The sequence below is a fragment of the Triticum aestivum genome, chromosome 1A (assembly GCF_018294505.1).
Source record: "Triticum aestivum cultivar Chinese Spring chromosome 1A, IWGSC CS RefSeq v2.1, whole genome shotgun sequence".
Lineage (NCBI taxonomy): Eukaryota > Viridiplantae > Streptophyta > Magnoliopsida > Poales > Poaceae > Triticum > Triticum aestivum.
The window spans coordinates 487,617,977-487,641,098 of NC_057794.1; the positions used below are offsets into that span (position 1 = coordinate 487,617,977).

Genomic DNA, 23,122 nt, shown 5'->3' on the forward strand with positions numbered 1-23,122 from the left:
GCAGCCTCGTCGTCTAGGGTGGTTCAAGAGGACGAGGACAACGTCGAAGAAGGTGAAGATGAAGAAGAGGGCGAGGAGGGAGCAGAAGAAGAAGAACATGGAGAAGAGGACGATGAGTAGGAAGAGGACAATGAGGAGGAGGAGTACGATGATGACGACGGACCTCCAGCAACTTAGACAACCCAGCGTGAGAAGAGGAATGTGCCGATGAAGGATTGGAAAAGTCCATCCCCGTTTCAGAAAGCGCATCCTACTCACCGCAAGAAGAAGGCGACCGAGAAACAATCAAAGACCAACAAGGACCGTACATCAAAGAGGGGAAGGAAGGAGTGAAGTTGTTGCCGTGCCATTGAACTAGAAACATTTTATGTTTGCTTCGTGAACCATTTGCTCGTGAAACTATTTCGTATGTGTTGAACTTGCTATGTAAAACTTCGTGAAAGATTTGTGGATGTGTGCTTGCTATGTAAACCATCTTTCTTAGTTGAACTATTTTACCGTGAGCTATTCTTCATATATGTGATACATATGCTTATTGTTTCAAATGTATTGAAATTGTTATGTGCAAAAAATTGAAGACAATGTAAGAAATGCACTAGGGGCCTCCCTACCGCCAGGCTTCATGGCGGTAGGTCTATACACCCTACCACCATACCCTCCGGCTGTAAGGTGCCTCCCCCCGCACGCCTGCCTCTTGTGACCAAAATTGCAGCCCAATCAGCGGTAGGGTTCCACATCCTACCGCCAGGCATCATGGCGGTAGGCCCCTACCGCCAAAGCCTCTGGCGGTAGGATGTGGAACCCTACCGCTGATTCTTACGCATTTCTCGTCACAGAACGGGTCCCAGGAGACGTGACCCTACCGCCAAACCCTCTGGCGGTAAGATGTGTTACCCTACCGCCTCGGGCCCTAGCGGTAGGGTTTGGGGCATTTATAAGCCGCGCCGCCCGCCCCACCCCCTTACCCCCACTCAGCCGCCCTTTCTTCTCCCTCTCGCCCCCTCTCTCATCTCCTCCACTCCCCCTCGGATCTTCTTCATTTCTTCACCGTTTTTGCGGATTGAGATGGCCCTGAAACGAGAAACGTAAGCTCCTCTGACCCCCCAATTATTTTGAGTCAAATCACTCCCCTTTTTTGTAGCCTAAGACTGATTTATGTTCATGTTCATGTTAAAAATCATGATGAACCTAGGTGATTGCATCTAGATAATACAAGTTAGGTGACGATCCTTGGTGATGAATCATGATGAACCCTAATTGATTTTTTTACCACATGATGAACCCTAATTCATATTTCCTAGGTTTATTTTTTAAGGCGATGAACCCTATTTGATATTTCTAGATAATAAAAGTTAGGTTTATAATTTTTGACCACTTGATGAATCCTAGGTTTAGATTTTTTTGAAGGTGATGAACCCTATTTGATATTTCTAGATAATAAAGGTTAGGTTTATAATTTTTGACCACATGATGAATCCTAGGTTTAGATTTTTTGAAGGTGATGAACCAATGTGTGATGAATCTATATGTTTAGGTACGGAAGCATGGAGCAAGCACCGCCGACTCCATCACCGCCCACTCCTCCCACTCCTCTCCAGCACATTCCATCAGAGATGCCGCTCTCGTACATGTACGAGACCTTCCCCAAGCTGCTGCAGCCGGTGGGATCTGTCTCAGACGAGGTCCTAGAGGCGACGAGGGCAAACCGGTGGCACGAGAGGGCAGAGCGGATCCTCGACGATGTCATGGCTTGGTCGCAGAGCGTGAAGGAGTGGAAGAAAGTGAAGGCTGAGATGGAGGCAGATGCAAGTATCTGCCGTGTCCACCGGGAAGCGTGCATTGAAGTTGCCCAGAAGCACGCCAATTATCTCCTGCGTAATTTGGGCCGGAGAATCTACTTCGAGAGCAATGCGAAGGAGAGAGCCAGGATGCCGCCCCAAGTGCATCGACGTTCGATATCATCAACTAGGGAAGGGCGGAGGCGAAAACTCCAGCGGGCAGGGCAAGATGGGAGTGCTTGAACGGTCGGATGCCGACCAGCGTTCCACCTCCGCCTGAACCGGTGGATCCGTTGCCGCTTCTGTCTCCACGGCCAGGGCTAACATACGAGGAGCTCTGAAGATGATGATGTCTGCCCGCTCTTCAAACTTGTTTGAAAATCGTCATATTAGTTTATCTTGTGCCTTTCAATTATGTTCTCGATGAATAATGAAACTATGTGCCTCTTGTAATGCCGTGTGCCTTTCAATTATGCTCTCAATGAACATGAAACTATCTGCTGTTAAATTCAATTTTTTCATTAGTTTGTTGTCAAATTCAGTTTGAACATTAAGTTAACTTCATGCCAATTGTTCCTGTCAATATGACTATATGAGTATACTTTCATGGTAAAAAAATGAATATATACTTTCATGTCAAAAAAGAATACAATTTCTTCAACAACAAAATACAAGTTGTGCAAAAAATACACTATGATGAGACCCTACCGCCGGGGAGTGTGGCGGTAGGTTTTCCCAGCCTACCGGCGGGTTCTAAGGCGGTAGGGTGCCTCGCCCCACGGCCATGGGTTCTGTGACCAGAAGTGGCAGTTAATGAGCGATAGGGTTGCACACCCTATCACCAGGGTCACCGGCGGTAGAACTGCATTCCCTACCGTCGTTGGTTCTGGCGGTAGCATGTCTGCCAGGTCAGCGCCTAACCGTTTGTGTGACAGCAACTACTGTTTCCCTACTGCCGAATGTTCTAGCAGTAGGCTATGCAAGCCTACCGCCGTAGAGAACGGCGGTAGCAAAAGAGTCAAATGTCGAATTTTTTAAACAAGGGTCAGATCCCGAATTTATATGTTAAAAGGGTCAAAACACGAAATTTTGCCTCTCTTTGCTTCTCTTCCCCGTAGGTGGCAGTCCCTGGACCCACCTGTCTCCCACGGACATGGACTCTCACCCCTCTCTGAAACCGCCCCCCCCCCCCCCCCCCCCCCCCCCCCCCTCCTCTCTCTCTGTCGCCACACCCTCATCCCCACGCCCGCGGCGCAAAACCCCGCTAAAAATTTCGCTCCGCCCGCCTCCAAGTCTCGCCACCGCCGCTGCTCACCGCCCAAATCGTCGGAGAAGATAATCCCCGGGACCTCCTTAGGATGTACGCCGACACCCAGAAGGGCCGGCCGGGCTGCCGCCCCGTCGACGCCTCCCGCAGGGCGGACCTCGCGGTGGTCTGGCCGAGGTACTTCCCCGAGGAAACCGAGCACCCGGTCCCGGCGGACGACCCCAGGGCCAGGCTCGTCGGCGACCTGGTTAAGGTCATGGGGCTGGAGGAGAGGGCCAAACTCCTCCCACGTGTAAGCATCTGTCTCCATTCCCCGTATAGCGCCTCATTTTTGGCCCATCTCTAATGTGACGCGATTTTTGGGTTGCTTACTCGGTTCGGGCGCGATGCAATTAGCGCGGTTGCTGCGCGACTGGTTGGTGCCTAGGGTTTATCGGATTGGCTGATTGATCGTTAGTTGAAATTTTCTGGGAGTGGCAGCTGACATTGTAACTGTATATAGTTAAAATGCTTGCAGGCTCTTGCCTAATGTCTGTCTGGTTCCAATTATTTAGGTTCCTGAACTTGCCATTGCTAGACATTTAATTGGGTACCATTGTTAGTAAAATGTGTGTTGGTTCCTTGCTGTTAGGGCAGAATTTGGGTAATAATTTACTTATCTGATCGAATCGACCTTGAAATTTGGGGCAGAATTTGTTTCTACAATCTTCAGGATCAAGGTCTCAATGCGATGGTGGCTCCTGGTATATGAAGTAGTGACATATCTAATCAGAAAAGGGGAATGCTCTTCTTTATTAGGAGGGAAAAGAATCAAGAGGAGCTTGTAATTTTGTGAATAACTTTACTTTTGTGCTCCACTTTGTCAGTATCATAAGATTACTTATACGTTTATAATCCAATGAATGAATGCAATGTTCCAATTGAAAAATGAAATCATGGCATCATGTAGTTGCACAATAAATTACTAATCACGTGGAAATGATTTAAATGCATCGCTTCATAGTGTGCTTTTGTGATTACATGGAAGAATATTTCCGGTTCCAGCAAATGAACGAATTCATGGTGTTATAACTTATGACTACATTCACAGGTTGAAGATGATGGTGTTGTCTTCTTCCTTCCGATTGATTTCCAGCAGCTTAAGAACTTGTGTGGTGGTACCAACCTCTTAGATGCTCTCAGGGAAAATCCTAAAGAAGCCTTGCTTTGCATGGGAGTTGCAGTTCATCTGGTTGATGCTTCATTTCATGCTAAAATTATTAGTGTTGTCAGTTGTGCTTTGTTTTTTCACTCGCTGGACTTTGATTCTTGATGTTTTCTTCAGGCTAAGTGCTTGGGCAATGGCCTCCAGTTGAGCGACGTAGACAAGGTCAATATCAGGCTTTACAACCACACCGAGACAATAATTGCTTTGAAGAATTTGAAAGCGGCCTATATTAGTAAGAACTTCTGTCTTTATCCGTGTGTTCTGCATCTAAATGAAGTACTGACTTGTTGATTCACCTCATAGAGAAACTAGCGACAGTGCGTGGTACTGTTGTAAAAGTCAGTACTGTGAAACCTCTAGTTCTGGCGCTGGAGTTCCAATGCACGAAGTGTGCTACAGTCATCCGTCGTGTGTTCTCTGACGGGAAATTTTCACCTCCAGTATCCTGCATAATTCAGGGCTGCAAGGGCAGAACCTTCACCCCAGTGAGATCTACTGCCAAGTTGATAGATTTTCAGAAAATAAGGCAAGTGATAAATAGATAATCTGTGTCATTCTCTGCTTATAACACTAAGCTCTATTTTTATTGTTTTCAATCCAGGATACAGGAGCTTTCTAGTGCTGAAAACCGTGAAGAAGGCCGAGTGCCACGAACTATAGAATGTGAGCTCACAGAAGATCTTGTAGATTGTTGCATCCCTGGAGAGGTTGTAACGGTAGCTGGAATCGTCAAAGTGCTGAACAACTATATGGATGTTGGAGGAGGTACAATTTTGAAGAAACTAGTATCTTATTTCTCGTTGTTCATTTCTGAACCTTCCTGGATACTATATTTCACATTGCTTCAAAGCCTGAATCCTCTTTGCAAAAAAACAAAAAAAATGCTAATGTTCAGGTGTCCCAAATTTTCTGCAACACCCGTAGAGCACATATGTTTTCAGTCTTTTGTTAAGGTTGTTCAGTAGTTTGGGTTGGTTGTCTAGTTCTGGTGCATTATGGACTACTAGGTGTAACCGTATCAGGTAGTTCACAAGAAGCATTATCAAGTTCCATGTTACTCTTAGGGAAAACCTATCGCCTGCTACGTTTGTTATCCCTAAAACCTCCCCTCATTTTATCTTTACCTTAACCAAAACATTCACTCTTTTTTAGACATTGTTGCTTTCTATGATTTCCTTGAATATAAGACTCAAGAATTGTTTGTAGAACAATGATGATAGCCAAAAGGTTACTATGTGTGGCGTCCATGTCCTTGCCACATGCAATAGTCATGATGATTTCTCTGTCATGCACGGTATCCCATACAAAAGGCCATGCACGCCACACAAAGCAGGAAAGTGTCGGATCAACAGACCATGTCAGCAATGAGACGTGTCCAGGAGGGATATGTCGGGACAGACTCGGTGCTCCTGGAGGCAGCATCCACTGCCACTGTCTTGCCGCAGCCAATAGTTGTGGGCGAGGGGAGGACAAGTTCAATCCCCATGTCTCCTCAGTGCCATCAAGGGTTAGACCGTTAGAGCAGATTATAGGTGGTAGTGCAACATATCGGCTGGATGGGAGATACAAAGAGTGAGAGATAGAGGTGAATTGCGTCTTCATTGATTTAATATATTACATTACAGTTCCTTTATGTAGTCTCTACTGCCGTATCTGTGTATGATCTTATACCTATAATAATCCTAAGTTCCTAACTGACCACAACTCATATTTGAATCTAGTTGCACTGTCCTGGACTGGTCTCGAGATCAATGATACCAATGGCATTGATCCGGATGGACTAATTGAATGCACTGGAGTCTGAGTCATAGACAGCCAGTAATAGGTTCGGATAGTTGCGGGAGCTGCAGCGTTGGTACAACTGGCCTGTATTCTAGGCCCAGATGAATTGGGTTCAGCTGCTGCCCGTCTGGTGGTTATACACCCCACAACCACAACTGATCCCATGATCATATCCTGATCTCTTGTGTGGTTTTTTCTGGTTCTACCATGCAAATACAATCAGTGAAGCTCATATTAATCTGATGCCGGTGCATTCTTTTCCGAAACATTCTTGTTTGTACTATGTAGATGCATATTTCTTAAGTTCTCTTGTGGGCATATATTTTTAATATCTTCAGGTAAGTCCAAAAGCAGAAACCAGGGTTTATACTACTTGTACTTGGAAGCAATCTCAGTAAGGAACTCCAAGGCCCATGTTGTTTCAGAAAATTCAGATGCAAGTTCTACTGATATTCTGGCTACTGGATCCTTCAGTTTCGAAACTTTTACTGATAAGGATCTTAAATTCATCACCGAATATAATAGCGAGCATGGTGCTGATGTATTTCGTCAAATACTTCACTCCTTTTGCCCCTCCATCTATGGGCATGAACTTGTAAAGGGTAATTTTCTATTCTAGTACTCCCTCCGTCCGGAAATACTTGTCATCAAAATGGATAAAAGGGGATGTATCTAGACGTATTTTAGTTCTAGATACATCTCTTTTTATCCATTTTGATGACAAGTATTTTCGGACGGAGGGAGTACATTGTTTTAAATCCTAATGTGGTATTTTCTTGCAGTAATTTAATTAGAAGGTATTTGCGCTGGCTATTTAATGTGATTAAATATTTACATTTTGGTCTGCTCAGTGTTGTCCAATCATTTGGAAATAAATCAATCTGTTGTGCTCTCTTTAGTTTCTGTATATAAGAAATGATAACTACTCCCTCTGTCCCAAAATATAAGAACGTTTTTAACACTACACTAGTGTCAAAAACGTTCTTATATTATGGGACGGAGGGAGTATTATTTTAGCTTCATTACTTCTGGACATGTGCAGCGTTTTCAGTAACGATTATTTGATCAAGCTACTAGTAAGTACTCTTGTGCCGTCTCCAAAAAAAGGCAATTCAGCGGTGAGGAATTGATCAAGCTACTAGTGCAGAGTTCAGTAAGGGGACATGTTCTTTCTTTTCAAGAGCCAGCGTTCTAAAGAATGAAGGAAAGAAAAGAGTGCAAACTGTATTTTTGAACATAAAAATATTAAATTATCAAAAGTTCGACGAGTAGAATAAAGACATGCCTTATTTTCTAAGAGAGCAAACATCAAGAATGAATGTTTGTCCATCTCCAGTTCTTCTTATGATCAATACCTGCATCTTCATTAGTACATGACGACCTAGCTACCGCTTGCTGACTTAAATCTTGGTGGGAAGGCGGCGCCTAACGCTTAGGCAGCCGTCTAGTCCAATTTTAGAACACTGTCGATAGTGCAGAGTTCTCATTTCAGCGCAGTAGCATTTGCTTGGATGCCGCATCTTCTGATTCGTTTTGTTTCTTTGTTGTATTATATTACTGGACATGACTAAATTAATGTTTCTAAATTTCAGCCGGTATCACTCTTGCGCTTTTTGGTGCTGTGCAGAAGCATTCAATGGATCAGAACAAAGTCCCAATTAGAGGAGACATCCATGTTATTATTGTTGGTAATCCTTATAATTTACCAATCATGATCCATGTAGTACATGCTTAGCACTTCCCAGGATTCAATCATACTCTTGCTTAATGTTATTGCAGGCGATCCAGGACTAGGCAAGAGCCAATTACTAAAAGCTGCAGCATCTGTTTCCCCACGGGGAATATATGTATGCGGGAATACAACCACAAATGCTGGTCTAACAGTTGCTGTGGTTAAAGATTCAATGACAAATGATTATGCATTTGAGGCTGGTAAGCATGGAAGACTTATTTGTTCCTCACACATTCTGTGGAGAACCTTGTCAGAAAGTCAGCTAATTCGATCATTTGTTGTCATATAATTGGTTGTTCTACTGTTTTGTGGCCGATGTGGTTTGAAGTCTTAGAATTTGTGATAGGATCAAAATAATGTTAAGCTCTTGGCTTTACAGGGGCCATGGTTCTTGCTGACCGTGGGCTATGTTGCATTGACGAGTTTGACAAAATGTCAGCAGAGTATCAGGTATTATTTTTAGTTTTCACCTGATACAACCTTCTTGGTGAAATGTTCATTCAGTAAAAGATGTTCTATACTTTCCTTGTTTGAAATTGAATTTGTGTTCTCAGTCCTTACTGGAAGCCATGGAGCAGCAGTGTGTATCTGTGGCAAAGGCTGGCCTTGTGGCGAGTTTATCTGCCCGCACTTCTGTGCTAGCAGCTGCTAATCCTGTTGGTGGTCATTACGAGTGGGTTAATCTTTTCCATCCTTTGATAAAATTTTCTACCCCTGCTTACCGTATGATGTTTGTCATTCTGGATATGTTATCTTCATTCATCTTTCCTTCTTCAATTGATACTCATTACCTGTACTGTTTTCTCAGTGTGATTGTTTTTGTCAATGTAATGTTCTTTTTGCACTCACACAACCACACAAGTCACCGTGCCTGGAACAGGCAGACCTGCAAGCAAATACCATTTCCTTGTGTATTCCGGTTTTGTTCCTTCTTTTCACTTGTCAGTGAGATGTAGGTAACAGATCTTAAATTCCTGGATTGTTTTCAACTTTTAGTAATACGTACTATTTTTGCAGCCGAGGCAAAACAGTGAATGAGAATTTAAAGATGAATGCTGCCCTGCTCTCTCGGTTTGACCTGGTTTTCATTTTACTTGACCAGCCAGACTTGTTTCTAGATAAGAGAGTATCAGACCACATAATGGCAGTAAGTTTTTGTTATCCATTTTTTGTCCACATCTTAAGCATATAGTACTGATGAGCAATATCACCACATATAATAAATGTGTCAGGGCTTTAATCTAATTAAAAAACTAAGGAAAATCAATATTTTCTACACGCAGCTCCATACCAATGACAGAAGTCCTTGCTCATCCAACAAGAGGCTAAGAACAGGTCATTCTTTGGTTATTCCATAACCTTTTTAGTTCCTTTTTACATGTGAAACCGTATACATCATTATTGATTTGCAACTTTGCTCCATGCCCAGTGCCTCAATTTAATGGCAGTATGGGGATTGGAATTGATGAGAAAAAATTAGCTTCAAGGCTGAGACTACACCAAGAGAAAGACAGGGACTTTGTTCCGTTACCTGAACCACTTCTTCGCAAGTATATATCTTACGCGAGAAGCTATGTTACCCCCCGGTATTTTGTCAGCTCCTTTTCACTTATCAATACCATATATGTAATGCAATGAGTTCTCATTTTGTTATTTTTCTTCTCTCGGCTCAAGTATGTCAGAACCAGCAGCGGTGGTACTGCGGAAATATTACTTGAATTTGAGAGCGCATAGTACTTGTTCTGATGGCACACCCATCACAGCCAGACAATTGGAAAGCCTTGTGAGGTTAGCAGAAGCTCGCGCTCGGGTGGATCTAAGAGAAGAAGTGACTGAACAAGATGCGAATGTAAATAAGTAGAATACTCACCCCCCGGCTCCCTCCTCCCCATTTTGTACATATGCGCACCTTGCACTGCCAGCTTGGATTTCTTCATACTTCATACCTAAATTACCAGCAGAGAATTTTTCTGTTGGTTTAGGTTCTTGTCCATGATTGCTGGGAAAATCTGAGTTCTTTCTCGTGCTAGTTTTCATCCTCAGCAAATTACTGAATCAAACTTAGAAGCATGATGATTTATGTTTTTTAATCTCCATGTCATGTCGATGTTGCAGATTTATTTTTTCTATCTGTTTGCTGCTTTATAAATCTGAAAATGTGAACGTACGGTGCTTATCGCATGCCTAAGGCTTATGCAAAGTGTTGTCTGGCAAATAGACAGTCGGATAGTTAGATGACATCAAGAGGCACACCTTTTTAATAAAAATGGGCATGCAATCTCATTCTGCGTTTTATTATGTTGCAGGATGTTGTTGAGATCATGAATGAATCCTTATATGACAAATATGTTGATGAGCATGGTTGTGTGGACTATGCTCGGAGTGGTGGGATGAGCCAACAAAAGGAGGCAAAAAGACTTATGAGTGCCTTAAACAAGCAATCTGAGTTGCAGCAAAAGGATCACTTTTCAAGAGCCGTAAGCAATTATGCATCTAAAATATTTTTGATGAAAGGCTGGTCTGTTAGTTATTGCATATACACAAACCAATTGACATGGAAAGAGTACCAATTTTAGTTCAGTTACAATTCTGGCCCTGCTATGATCGACGAAATTTGACTTAATTGCTTTTTGTGCATTTTGATTCTTTTGTTACGCGGTTTCTCCAGTCAATAGGAGCATCTTCTTGAGGTTCCTCTGATGTTCTGTAATTTTCCCTTTGTAGGAGATACGGAGCTTAGCAGATAAAATCAGCTTGCAAGTTCCAGATTTAGATGATATTATGGAAAAATTGAACAGTGCCGGTTATATTGTACATAAAGGACAAAACATATACCAGGTATTGTCTCATAAAACTTCTTGACGGCAAGAAGTTTTGATGTATACATTAGATGGTTATATCCTGGTGTCGTGCTGATTATTGATTATGAGTTTATGACTGGCAGGCTCGTGATGAGCCCTCCACTGAGAATCTAAACTTATTGTCTGTGAAACAGATATTGACCTCATCATGTTCACGGACCCAGCCAACAAGATCAAGATGGTGAGTTCTCTTACACCCTACATGAAAACATGGGAGTTTGGTGTTGGTATTATGCTAAATCTTATATCTGTGCCACACGTTAACGTTGATTAACAGTTACTTTGGGTCAATGTCCAACACTTGCCATTGTAGTGACAAGATAACTATTCAAAGGTTTCCTTTGCTGCCGATTCATGATAGTTTTTTTTTCTGGCAGATGTAGGGAGGATGCGTTTTGCAACTCATATGGACCGTTATGTACAGTATAGTCATGTGATGGTCTAATTTAATGTGCGGATAGCTCTGATAATGCTGTTTATCGTAGCAGCTGTAGCTGATAGTGACAAAAATAGTATCCTTCCTAGTTCCAGCATGTTAAAGAAACATCCTGTTCTCGTTAAAGAATCGTCTATGTCCTGGACATTGGTGATCATGAATGCTGATTCTTTATGTGAAAGAAACATAGTGGTTTTTTTTTTTGCGGGGAGGAAACTTAGTGCTTCTATGAGACTTGGAATGGAAATAGCCCCTTAGGGCTGAGAAATAGCAAACCCGCTTTGCTTACGGTAATGTTTTTATTTGGATGAACGCAGCAATGCTGCTTCATTTTATATTAAGAGAAAGAGTTACAACAAGTAATTGGGCGGTGATGAAGGTGACCACCAAGGTAGACAAATGTAGGGCTACAGATAACAAGTCCATAGAATCATAGTACCATCAAGGAGGCCTCCATGTTAGCCTCGTCGGTGGTGTCACCACTCTTCTACATTTTGCTCTATGGGAATGTGGGAACGCTGGTGTTTTATCCTACGTCTGTGCTCTACGCTTACCAGCCGAATTGTTTTGTGTGCTATCCATTTTTACAGAGAAAGTAGCCTTTATATTGCTCAATCAATAGGTCTTTTTCAAGCATAGGCAAAAGGTAATTTTAGGGGTCATGGAGCCATATATATCTATAAATGATAATGATGTTGTGCCCGCCCTGTTAGATTCTCTCGGGTAGTGAACAAAGGTTGCTTTTCACAAACTCATTCAACGATCGGTCTTGCTATCAGAGTTGATGTGATGATGTCTACCCAGTTACACCCCATTTGCAGCGCCATGGCCTCTACATCCAAAAAAAAAATTCTTATCTTGAGGTGATTGCCTCACACCTTGGGCATGAACTATGAGATGGTTCGGCTGGGGTCGATCGATCTCGCCCATGCTGTTTGATACCAGGTTTCTTCTTCGCAGCAGCTGTTTTGAAGTTAGCAGCCAGGACCCTGAGCAACATAAACAGGCAATTGGGTCGACGGGAGCTTGGAACTTCTCCCCATCAATGTGCCGCCAGCGCCTTCCACCGTTCCACGAAATGGACCACAGCGATCATAATATGTACTGTAGTTCCAGTGATGCTTGTCCTGCCCTATCTGCCGCCAATGCTTCACTTGTTCCGTGTTGGGGCATATCTTTCGTTGCCCATTAGTGGTAGACGCCAATGATGAAAGCAATCAAACTAGTTTCCTCCTCTTATCCTCTTAGGTTGTGCAGAGTTTGCAGTGAGTGAAAAACATAATCAGCTGTTATTTGCACAACTTTTTCAGTGTGAGTTACTATACAATCGGCAAAACTGCATCCATGTCATTATGGAATTTGCACACACAAAAAAACATGATGCAGAAGCATCGTAGAGGGTAGATAAAACTTGCTATCCAAATTATGGAAACAAAACTCAATAGCGACAGTCAACAGCACACAAGGAACAGAACACATCTCGCTAGTACAACTTCAGGGTACGTATATAGGGATGAAAATGCTAAATGCTCATGGAGCTGGGTTTTTTTTAAATAAATCGGAAATTACAGTTTCCAGTTTCAAAAAGTTCTAAAAAGATCACACGCGTTCTTACAGATAATTCTTGTGTGTAAATTTTAAAGATGATTAAATTAATGGCGACATCTACACTAGGAAGACAAAATCGTGATTTTGAAAATGGTTTAACAGATTGTGTAGCTCTTCATCGTTAGAACGTGTAGATTTTTCTCAGAATATTTTTGTTAATTGAATATGTGTTATTTGATTATTATTTTAAAGACTCCATGGAGCTCAGAACATTGCTAATTTAGGCGACTTCTCAAAAAACAGTCCACAATCTAACCCAACTATCCAATCTAACCCAACTATCCAATCCAATCCACATTTCAATTGGTATAGATTTTTTTCAGTACTACACTACTGCAAAACTATCTCATCATGCAAAAAATTATTTTTTAAACAAACATTAGCAGCATAACACAGACAATCATAGCACATGAGATAAAAGCAACAATATATATCCAGATCATGGAAACAATACTCTTAATAGCAACTGTTAAGAGAAAGCAACAGCAGAGAAGGAACAAATCTCGCTAGTACAACTTCAGGTTATATAGGACATTGTAAACATAGCAGGCAACTTTCCTCCTCAAACGACCAGAGCCTTACAGTCCATTCCATCCTTGCCTAACAAAAATGCAATCTAAGACCTGGGCTTCTCCTTTTTCTCCTTGAAGAGAGCGAGAAGCGACACACCAGATACCTTGACAACCTTGAACCTGACACCGGGAATATCTCCCACGGCATGACCCTTACGACCGAATCCAGCAATCAGTACCTCGTCCTGAAGCATCCATCAAAGTCAAGAGGTTAGGTTGGTTGCATATAGCAGACATTTCACATATCTGAGCAATGGGTGAGGGGCACATACATTTTCCTCGATGAAGTTCAGGCAACCATCATTGGGCACAAAGGCAGCGATCTTCTTCCCGTTCTTCACCAGCTGGACACGAGCACACTTACGGATGGCAGAGTTAGGCTGCTTGGCCTCAATACCACTGCAGGGGAGCAATTGCACGTTAGTCAGGATTCAAAACATGAGATAAAAACAAGGGAACACAAATCTGCTGTTCAACATACATCTTCTCCAAGACAATGCCCTTGGCGTGAGACGATCCAGCAAAGGGTTTCTTCCACTCATTGCCCAAGTGGCTCTTCTTGTACGCCTTGTCAGCCCACCTCTGGTTCCTGCGGTGGGTCTTGAGCTTGCGCCCGGCTCCCATACCACGTGTCTTACTGTGATAAGAATTCACCCATGCTTACATTAGTTAAACATATCTCAAAAGTTAAAGCAGTGTATTATTACCAACTTAACAAGCAACAGGAAAATGTTGAGCAAACTCCAACAACATAACTATTCAAGATGCATAAATAGGATATGTTCATAATGTAATTGGAAGCACAACCAACTACACATGTGAACACATCCCAAAGCAAGTCCTGAAATAAAGAACATGTCACTGAACTGAAGTGGTGCATACTGCATACACATCCATTTGGTACAATCATTTCTCCTTGCATTCTAAACTGGCAAGTAGTTAACATATTAATATATATTGCAATCATGACAGCAAGGAGCTGGACATATTCTAAATCTGAGCAAACTGAAACCAAACTAAAGGCTATAAAGAAACTCGTATTGTATGCTACCATGCACAACTTCCAGGGCCCAATCATCTGAGCAAAGGAATACAGATAACATGGTGGCAACGAATTTATGTTGCTTATGAATATGTTTAGCACTGAAGTTGTATCTGATCAGCACTGGACCGTCAATAAGCTCAGTTTTGTCGCATTGGAACGACGATGTCATCCTCCGACCCCGGTATAAATCAGCCTAAATGGCATGGTTCTACTTGGCACTTGCTAGCCCAAGAACATAGCACAAGAACATCTACATGTCAACTGAACATGTGCATATGTTGCAACCAACTACAGATACACATCTACATATCAACTGAACTTGGACGTATCTACTTGACATATTTTTTTACACAGAACTGAACTTGTGCATATGTGGCAACAAACTACAGATGTGTACACACCCGAAAGCTAGTCCTGAAATAAAGAGCATGTCACTGAACAGAACTGATGCATACTGTGTACATATACATCTGTTCCAACCATTTCATCTCGACTAGCAAATAGCTAACATATTAATCATGTATCGCAATCATAACAAGCAAGGAAGTGGACACAGACACCATAGAGCATCACGAAAACCGAGGTAGATGTCATCTCGCTACCTACACTAAGAACAGGCAAACTGCACCAGCCTAGAGGCTAACAAGGAAGACGTATTGTATGCTACCATGCATAACTTCCACGGCCCAATCATCTGGACAAAGGAATACAGATAACACGGCGGCAACGAATTCATGTCGCTTATGAATATGTTTAGCACTGACGTTGTATCTGATCAGCACTGGACCGTCATTAAGCGAAGTTTGTCGCATCGGAACTACAATCCCATCATCTAACCCTAGCACAAATCAGCCTAGATCACATGGTACTACTCGGCACTTGCTAGAACAAGAACGCAGCACAAGAGCATCCACACATCAGAGCAAGAACCGGGGAAGCTACGAAGAGACATCTCTTCCCAGGACCGATAGACCAGCGCCGAGAAAGAGCAGGGTACCGCATTAGGATGAAGGAGGAGAAGAGATCTTAGCACGCACCCCATGATGGCGGAGGGAGAGGCCGGGAGATCTCCGGGGGGGCGGCGACGGGAGAGGTCGGGAGATCTCCGGTGGCAGGGGCTTCGCGGGCGACGGCGGCGGCGGCGGCTAGAGGAGTGAGGAGAGGAGACGATGGGGAATATATAGCGGTGGGTGGGCGTTTAGGGTTTGTCTGCGCCGAGATGCGTGCTGGCGTGATGGATCCGATCTGGGTATTCTTTTTCTGCTTCCACCCCCGGATGATACATCTTTTCCACATATAACCCCAAGATGTGCATTTCTCAAAGGGCCGCGTGCACGAGTCAAAGAGCTTTACACGTCCATGCTTGGTGAATTCATTTTGCTCGATTTGTTTGTGGGGTGATGCAAATCGGAGGAGATGGGGTTCACGGCTTTGAACTGTAGCTAGGAGTGCAATTCAAGTTGAGTCGAGCTAGTCCGACTCAACTCGTTTGAGATCATTAAGATAACGAGTTAGCTCGGTTTGATTTGTTAACATAAAGAGCTCAAATTCAAACTTGATTAAACTCGTGTAGCTCGCGAGCAAGCTCATTTAACTCGTTAAGCCCGTTATGAACCTGAATAACAAAATATGCGTATTATGTAATTGGCAACAATCAACAACAATATTGATGCTTATCTGGTGCCCTTCTGATTAATGGGCTAAACGAGTAACTTGTTAGTTCGGCTTGTTAAACTTGTTTTGTTAACAAGCTCAAATTAAACCTTGACTCTTTAGTCATTGAACTAGACGCATACACGCGCTTTGCCGCGCCGTACTGTACTCTAGAAGTAAGCGTTTTGTTTTGTTGGAAGGCATCTCAACCGCAACATTATCCCATTGTGTAGCAGTTACACTGCCAAATTGCAAGAGAAGGTGAGTCCAAGCATTTGTCGGCTCAACATGTGCCCCTACTCCCGCTCCTGGCTACATCACCTCATCTACACAGATGCTCTGCTTCTGCCGATTTCGGTAGCGCCAAGATTTCAGAAAAAAGTCAATCAGTTGACGCATTCGAAATTGAAATTTGGAGGTAGCAAAGCACACCTGGTAACGCATTTTTCACAGTCCAATAGATATACGAAATAATATAATCTGCTAAATAATTACAACATTTTGTCCAAAACATACATGATTCTGACACAATTTGGTCAAATCCTGGATACACAAAACTTGAGGAATCTAAATGGTATTATACAACTACCAAAGAGGCCAGTACACTATGCAGCTACTTGTCATGATGAATGTGCAAGCCTACCATCAAGAGACAAATGAGTAAGGAGCACAATTATTCAAGTCAGTATTTTATATGGCACCTGAGCTTGCCAATATGAGACCGGAATGGCAGTTGGCATGGATCCGGAATCTCGATAATCTGTATCATGTGACAGATACGAAAGTATCACAAAGATTGTGTCTTGAATGTTGCTCGACCTGTAAAAATAAAAATATGCTCATCCCCATACAACGATACAAACTGAATGTAAATTGGGGCATATCTCGGACAATGAAGTGCGGAATCTCCAGGCTATTCACATTCATAAATCCTGGAAAGAAAATCAAATGTTCTTGAGGATGGAATGACTTATGACTTATTTGTTGAAGTAAGAATTTTAGTGTTTTTTTTTTCATGTGCTGAGTGGCGATCATCCATATTCCGAATCTCTTTGAAGTAGAAAAAGTAAATCTTGGTTAGTAAGGAATGCAATGAACTATTAATGGTGAAGAACACTGTAATTCTAAATAATTCTGCAGTTGAGTTAAAAGCGATATAGAGCTAAACGGCTACTACAGAGATGAGCAACATCAATCCTGCACACATCAGGTAAATAAATATATCAGCAAACACATCATATCAAACAATTATAAAGCCTATTGGTCAAAGACAATCAGTTTGCTTAATTTCCTTTGGTCACAGAATGCTCATCTGTAACTGTTGATAGCATATACCATCAAGAACTACACAGGCTAGCCTTAGCATGGCACATTTGTGGAATATCTGACAATAGAATTTGGATATTCTACCTTCCATAGATAAAATGATGTGGCGGCGGCCCGATCTTTCGATGAGAGTGGGGATAATTATCGATTTGGTGGATTTTGACCTTGACGATCCGGCTATACCGTACCCGACGATACGCCTCGACAATCGCTAAACCAATCTCCGATGGTTATTGACCTTGCCGTAGGCACGATCAACCTGAACAACGAGGTTCAAGTTCCTGCAAGCAACCGAAGAACCGGCAAGAACAAAGGTGAATTGCAACTGAAATTGCGGATAATAAACTGATCACACGAACTAGATGAAAAGTTGGGGTTTCACTGTGGATCTGACAAGGCGGTAGTCCTACACGTCTCGTAGATGCGAATTGTAGCGATGGCTAGACAATACAATAAAACCCGAGATCTAAACCTAACAGTAGCTAACTATTTATTAGAGTACGGCCGCCTGCGCGTAGACGAATCCTGGTCGGCTACGACTTGAAAGAAATCAGAATCATGAGCCGGCCCACATGTAGTTTATTTCCTTGTTTAGCTGTTGACGGTGTGGGCTGCACGCGGACGTGGCCTTCTCCGGTCCAGGAAGCCTAATACTCCTTCTCCTCCTTTTGCACTTCAGCACACATGTGGCTAGATACCTTCTTGCATGTCAATAGTGTTGCTGCTTGTGGAATCAACATGCAACATTTTTCATCTTCCATCTGCATGCGGCTTTTCCTCCTTATCTCTCCAACACCTTCGTTCCTGAGTACAAGTAAATCCAAACATGAGTGTAATATAATATTCTCATTAGTTAAATCATATGTACAAAGGAGCGATAGTACCTGGTCATTTATCTATCTCGCTCGTGCTCTAGTCATAGGTTCAGATGGAATAACTGATGTCGCGGTGGGTGCAACTATGGCAGAGATGTCCTCATCATCCGCCCTTCTTGAATCGAAGTCGCCCTCGACAGTACCTCTTCATGCTCTCCCAAATAAGGTTTTAAGTCTGCAACATTAAATGTGGGACTAACCCGAAACTCTGCAGGCAGATCAAGCTTATACGCATTCTCATTAATTTTTTTCTATCACCTTAAAAGGTCCATCTGCACGAGGCATTAATTTTGACTTTCGTAAATCAGGGAAACGGTCTTTTCGCAAATGTAACCATACTAAATCACCTGGTTCAAACACAAGACTTTTCCTACCCTGACTACCATCAAGTTTATACTTGGCATTCATGCGTTCAATATTTTTCTTAGTCATCTCATGCATTTTCAATACGAGCTCAGCACGTTCTTTAGCATCAAGGTTTACCTTCTCCGAAGATGGAATGGGTAATAAATCAATAGGCGCTCGAGGTATAAATCCATAAACAATCTCAAAAGGGCATAACTTTGTGGTAGAATGAACTGAACGATTATAAGCAAACTCTACATGAGGCAGGCAATCTTCCCATATTTTTAAGTTCTTTTTCAAAACAGCCCTAAGCATAGTAGACAATGTTTGATTAACCACTTCAGTTTGACCATCTGTTTGAGGATGACATGTAGTACTAAATAAAAGCTTAGTCCCCAATTTTGTCCACAACACCCTCCAAAAGTGGCTAAGAAATTTTGTGTCACGATCAGAAACAATTGTATTTGGCACACCATGTAAACGAACTACTTCTCTGAAGAACAAATCAGCAATGTAAGTAGCATCGTCACTTTTATGACAAGGTATAAAATGTGCCATCTTAGAGAATCTATCGACAACAACAAATATACTATGCCTCCCCCGTCGTGTTCTAGGCAGTCCTAATACAAAGTTCATAGATATATCTTCCCAAGGAGTGCTAGGAACAGGAAGAGGCATATATAAACCATGTGGGTTCAACCGTGACTTAGCTTTTTGGCATGTCGTGCAGCATACAACATATCTCTCCACATCCCTTCTCATTTTTGGCCAAAAGAAATGACTAGCAAGGATGTCTTCTGTCTTCTTGACACCAAAATGTCCCATAAGTCCTCCTCCATGCGACTCCTGTAACAACAAAAGACGAATAGAGCTATCTGGGATGCATAGCTTGTTAGCGCGAAAAACAAATCCGTCATTAATGATGAACTTGTTCCAAGTTCTACCCTCTCTGCAATTGAGCAATATATCTTTAAAGTCAACATCATTAGCGTATTGCTCTTTTATAGTTTCAAGTCCAAAAATTTTGAAGTTAAGTTGTGATAACTGAAGGAAATATGCCCTAGAGGCAATAATAAAGTTATTATTTATTTCCTTATAATCATGATAAATGTTTATTATTCATGCTAGAATTGTATTTACCGGAAACATAATACATGTGTGAATACATAGACAAACATAGTGTCACTAGTATGCCTCTACTTGACTAGCTCGTTAATCAAAGATGGTTATGTTTCCTAACCATGAACAATGAGTTGTTATTTGATTAACGAGGTCACATCATTAGTAGAATGATCTGATTGACATGACCCATTCCATTAGCTTAGCACCCGATCGTTTAGTATGTTGCTATTGCTTTCTTCATGACTTATACATGTTCCTATGACTATGAGATTATGCAACTCCCGTTTGCCGGAGGAACACTTTGGGTACTACCAAACGTCACAACGTAACTGGGTGATTATAAAGGAGTACTACAGGTGTCTCCAATGGTCGATGTTGGGTTGGCGTATTTCGAGATTAGGATTTGTCACTCCGATTGTCGGAGAGGTATCTCTGGGCCCTCTCGGTAATACACATCACATAAGCCTTGCAAGCATTACAACTAATATGTTAGTTGTGAGATGATGTATTACGGAAGGAGTAAAGAGACTTGCCGGTAACGAGATTGAACTAGGTATTGGATACCGACGATCGAATCTCGGGCAAGTAACATACCGATGACAAAGGGAACAACGTATGTTGTTATGCGGTCTGACCGATAAAGATCTTCGTAGAATATGTAGGAGCCAATATGGGCATCCAGGTCCCGCTATTGGTTATTGACCGGAGACGTGTCTCGGTCATGTCTACATTGTTCTCGAACCCGTAGGGTCCGCACGCTTAAGGTTACGATGACAGTTATATTATGAGTTTATGCATTTTGATGTACCGAAGGTTGTTCGGAGTCCCGGATATGATCACGGACATGACGAGGAGTCTCGAAATGGTCGAGACATAAAGATTGATATATTGGAAGCCTATGTTTGGACATCGGAATTGTTCCGGGTGAAATCGGGATTTTACCGGGTTTCCGGGAGGTTACCGGAACCCCCCGGGAGCCATATGGGCCTTCATGGGCCTTAGTGGAAAGGAGAAAGGGGCAGCCCAAGGGGGCTGCGCGCCTCCCCCCTTCCCCTAGTCCTATTAGGACTAGGAGAGGTGGCCGGCCACCCCTCTCCCTCTTTCCCCCTTGGGGAATCCTAGTTGGAATAGGATTGGGGGGGGAGTCCTACTCCCGGTAGGAGTAGGACTCCTCCTGCGCCCTCCTCCTTGGCCGGCGCCCCTCTCCCCCCCTTGGCTCCTTTATATACTGAGGTAGAGGCACCCCAAACACACAAGTTGACACAAGTTGATCCACGTGATCGATTCCTTAGCCGTGTGCGGTGCCCCCTGCCACCATATTCCTCGATAATACTGTAGCAGAGTTTAGGCGAAGCCCTGCTGCTGTAGTTCATCAAGATCGTCACCACGCCGTCGTGCTGACGGAACTCTTCCCCGACACTTTGCTGGATCGGAGTCCGGGGATCGTCATCGAGCTGAACGTGTGCTCGAACTCGGAGGTGCCATAGTTTCGGTACTTGATCGGTTGGATCGTGAAGACGTACGACTACTTCCTCTACGTCGTGTCATCGCTTCCGCAGTCGGTCTGCGTAGGGTACATAGACAATACTCTCCCCCTCGTTGCTATGCATCACATGATCTTGCGTGTGCGTAGGAAATTTTTTGAAATTACTACGAAACCCAACAGTGGCATCCGAGCCTAGGTTATTTATGTTGATGTTATATGCACGAGTAGAACACAAGTGAGTTGTCGACGATACAAGTCATACTGCCTACCAGCATGTCATACTTTGGTTCGGCGGTATTGTTGGACGAGACGACCCGGACCAACCTTACACGTACGCTTACGCGAGACCGGTTCCCTCGACGTGCTTTGCACAGAGATGGCTTGCGGGCGACTGCCTCTCCAACTTTAGTTGAACCAAGTATGGCTACGCTCGGTCCTTGCGAAGGTTAAAACGGAGTCTATTTGACAAACTATCGTTGTGGTTTTGATGCGTAGGTGAGATTGGTTCTTACTTAAGCCCGTAGCAGCCACGTAAAACATGCAACAACAAAGTAGAGGACGTCTAACTTGTTTTTGCAGGGCATGTTGTGATGTGATATGGTCAAGGCATGATGCTGAATTTTATTGTATGAGATGATCATGTTTTGTAACCGAGTTATCGGCAACTGGCAGGAGCCATATGGTTGTCGCTTTATTGTATGCAATGCAATCGCGATGTAATGCTTTACTTTATTACTAAACGGTAGTGATAGTCGTGGAAGCATAAGATTGGCGAGACGACAACGATGCTACGATGGAGATCAAGGTGTCGCGCCGGTGACGATGGTGATCATGACGGTGCTTCAGAGATGGAGATCACAGGCATAAGATGATGATGGCCATATCATATCACTTATATTGATTGCATGTGATGTTTATCTTTTTATGCATCTTATCTTGCTTTGATTGACGGTAGCATTTTAAGATGACCTCTCACTAAATTATCAAGAAGTGTTCTCCCTGAGTATGCACCGTTGCCAAAGTTCGTCGTGCCCAGACACCACGTGATGATCGGGTGTGATAAGCTCTACGTCCATCTACAACGGGTGCAAGCCAGTTTTGCACACGCAGAATACTCAGGTTAAACTTGACGAGCCTAGCATATGTAGATATGGCCTCGGAACACAGAGACCGAAAGGTCGAGCGTGAATCATATAGTAGATATGATCAACATAGTGATGTTCACCATTGAAACTACTCCATCTCACGTGATGATCGGACATGGTTTAGTTGATTTGGATCACGTGATCACTTAGAGGATTAGAGGGATATCTATCTAAGTGGGAGTTCTTAAGTAATATGATTAATTGAACTTTAATTTATCATGAACTTAGTCCTGGTAGTATTAGCATATCTATGTTGTAGATCAATAGCTCGCGTTGTTGCTTCCCTGTGTTTATTTTGATATGTTCCTAGAGAAAATTGTGTTGAAAAATGTTAGTAGCAATGATGCGGATTTGATCCGCGATCTGAGGTTTATCCTCATTGCTGCACAGAAGAATTATGTCCTTAATGCACCGCTAGGTGACAGACCTATTGCAGGAGCAGATGCAAACGTTATGAACGTTTGGCTAGCTCAATATGATGACTACTTGATAGTTATGTGCACCATGCTTTATGGCTTAGAATCGGGACTTCAAAGATGTTTTGAACATCATGGACCATATGAGATGTTCCAGTATTTGAAGTTAGTATTTCAAGCAAATACCCGAGTTGAGAGATATGAAATCTCCAACAAGTTCTATAGCTAAAAGATGGAGGAGAATCGCTCAACTAGTGAGCATGTGCTCAGATTGTCTGAGTACTTCAATCGCTTGAATCAAGTGGGAGTTAATCTTCCAGATAAGATAGTGATTGACAGAATTCTCTAGTCACCATCACTATGTTACTGAACTTCGTGATGAACTATAGTATGCAAGGGATGACGAAAACGATTCCCGAGCTCTTCGTGATATTGAAATCGACGAAGGTAAAAATCAAGAAAGAGC

The 23,122-nt window shown here is 42.8% G+C and overlaps 2 protein-coding genes across 5 annotated transcripts; one reads left to right on the top strand and one right to left on the bottom strand.

The window, feature by feature from the left end:
- The first annotated feature begins 2,866 nt into the window (after positions 1 to 2,866).
- Positions 2,867 to 12,569, top strand: LOC123059428 (probable DNA helicase MCM8). Of its 4 annotated transcripts, none has more exons than XM_044482007.1 (19): positions 2,867 to 2,959; positions 3,045 to 3,337; positions 4,136 to 4,276; positions 4,370 to 4,484; positions 4,556 to 4,778; positions 4,854 to 5,017; positions 6,373 to 6,636; positions 7,627 to 7,722; positions 7,814 to 7,966; positions 8,146 to 8,216; positions 8,321 to 8,439; positions 8,784 to 8,913; positions 9,050 to 9,101; positions 9,196 to 9,352; positions 9,441 to 9,615; positions 10,073 to 10,243; positions 10,491 to 10,604; positions 10,762 to 10,808; positions 12,024 to 12,567. In XM_044482007.1, the coding sequence occupies exons 1-19, from the start codon at positions 2,932 to 2,934 to the stop codon at positions 12,253 to 12,255; spliced, it is 2,745 nt and encodes a 914-aa protein (XP_044337942.1). In that variant the 5' UTR covers positions 2,867 to 2,931; the 3' UTR covers positions 12,256 to 12,567. The 4 variants fall into 4 exon arrangements, with proteins under 4 accessions (XP_044337942.1, XP_044337949.1, XP_044337956.1 ...); XM_044482014.1 differs by having other exon boundaries at positions 12,027 to 12,567; XM_044482021.1 differs by lacking the exon at positions 12,024 to 12,567 and adding an exon at positions 11,005 to 11,264.
- A 512-nt stretch (positions 12,570 to 13,081) lies between these two features.
- On the bottom strand, positions 13,082 to 15,516 carry LOC123059459 (40S ribosomal protein S23). The gene is made up of 4 exons (XM_044482032.1): positions 15,326 to 15,516; positions 13,725 to 13,880; positions 13,516 to 13,642; positions 13,082 to 13,428 (listed from the first exon to the last, which is right to left on the bottom strand). Exons 1-4 carry the CDS (start codon positions 15,328 to 15,330, stop codon positions 13,288 to 13,290), a joined length of 429 nt encoding a protein of 142 aa, XP_044337967.1. The 5' UTR covers positions 15,331 to 15,516; the 3' UTR covers positions 13,082 to 13,287.
- Between the last annotated feature and the right edge of the window lie 7,606 nt (positions 15,517 to 23,122).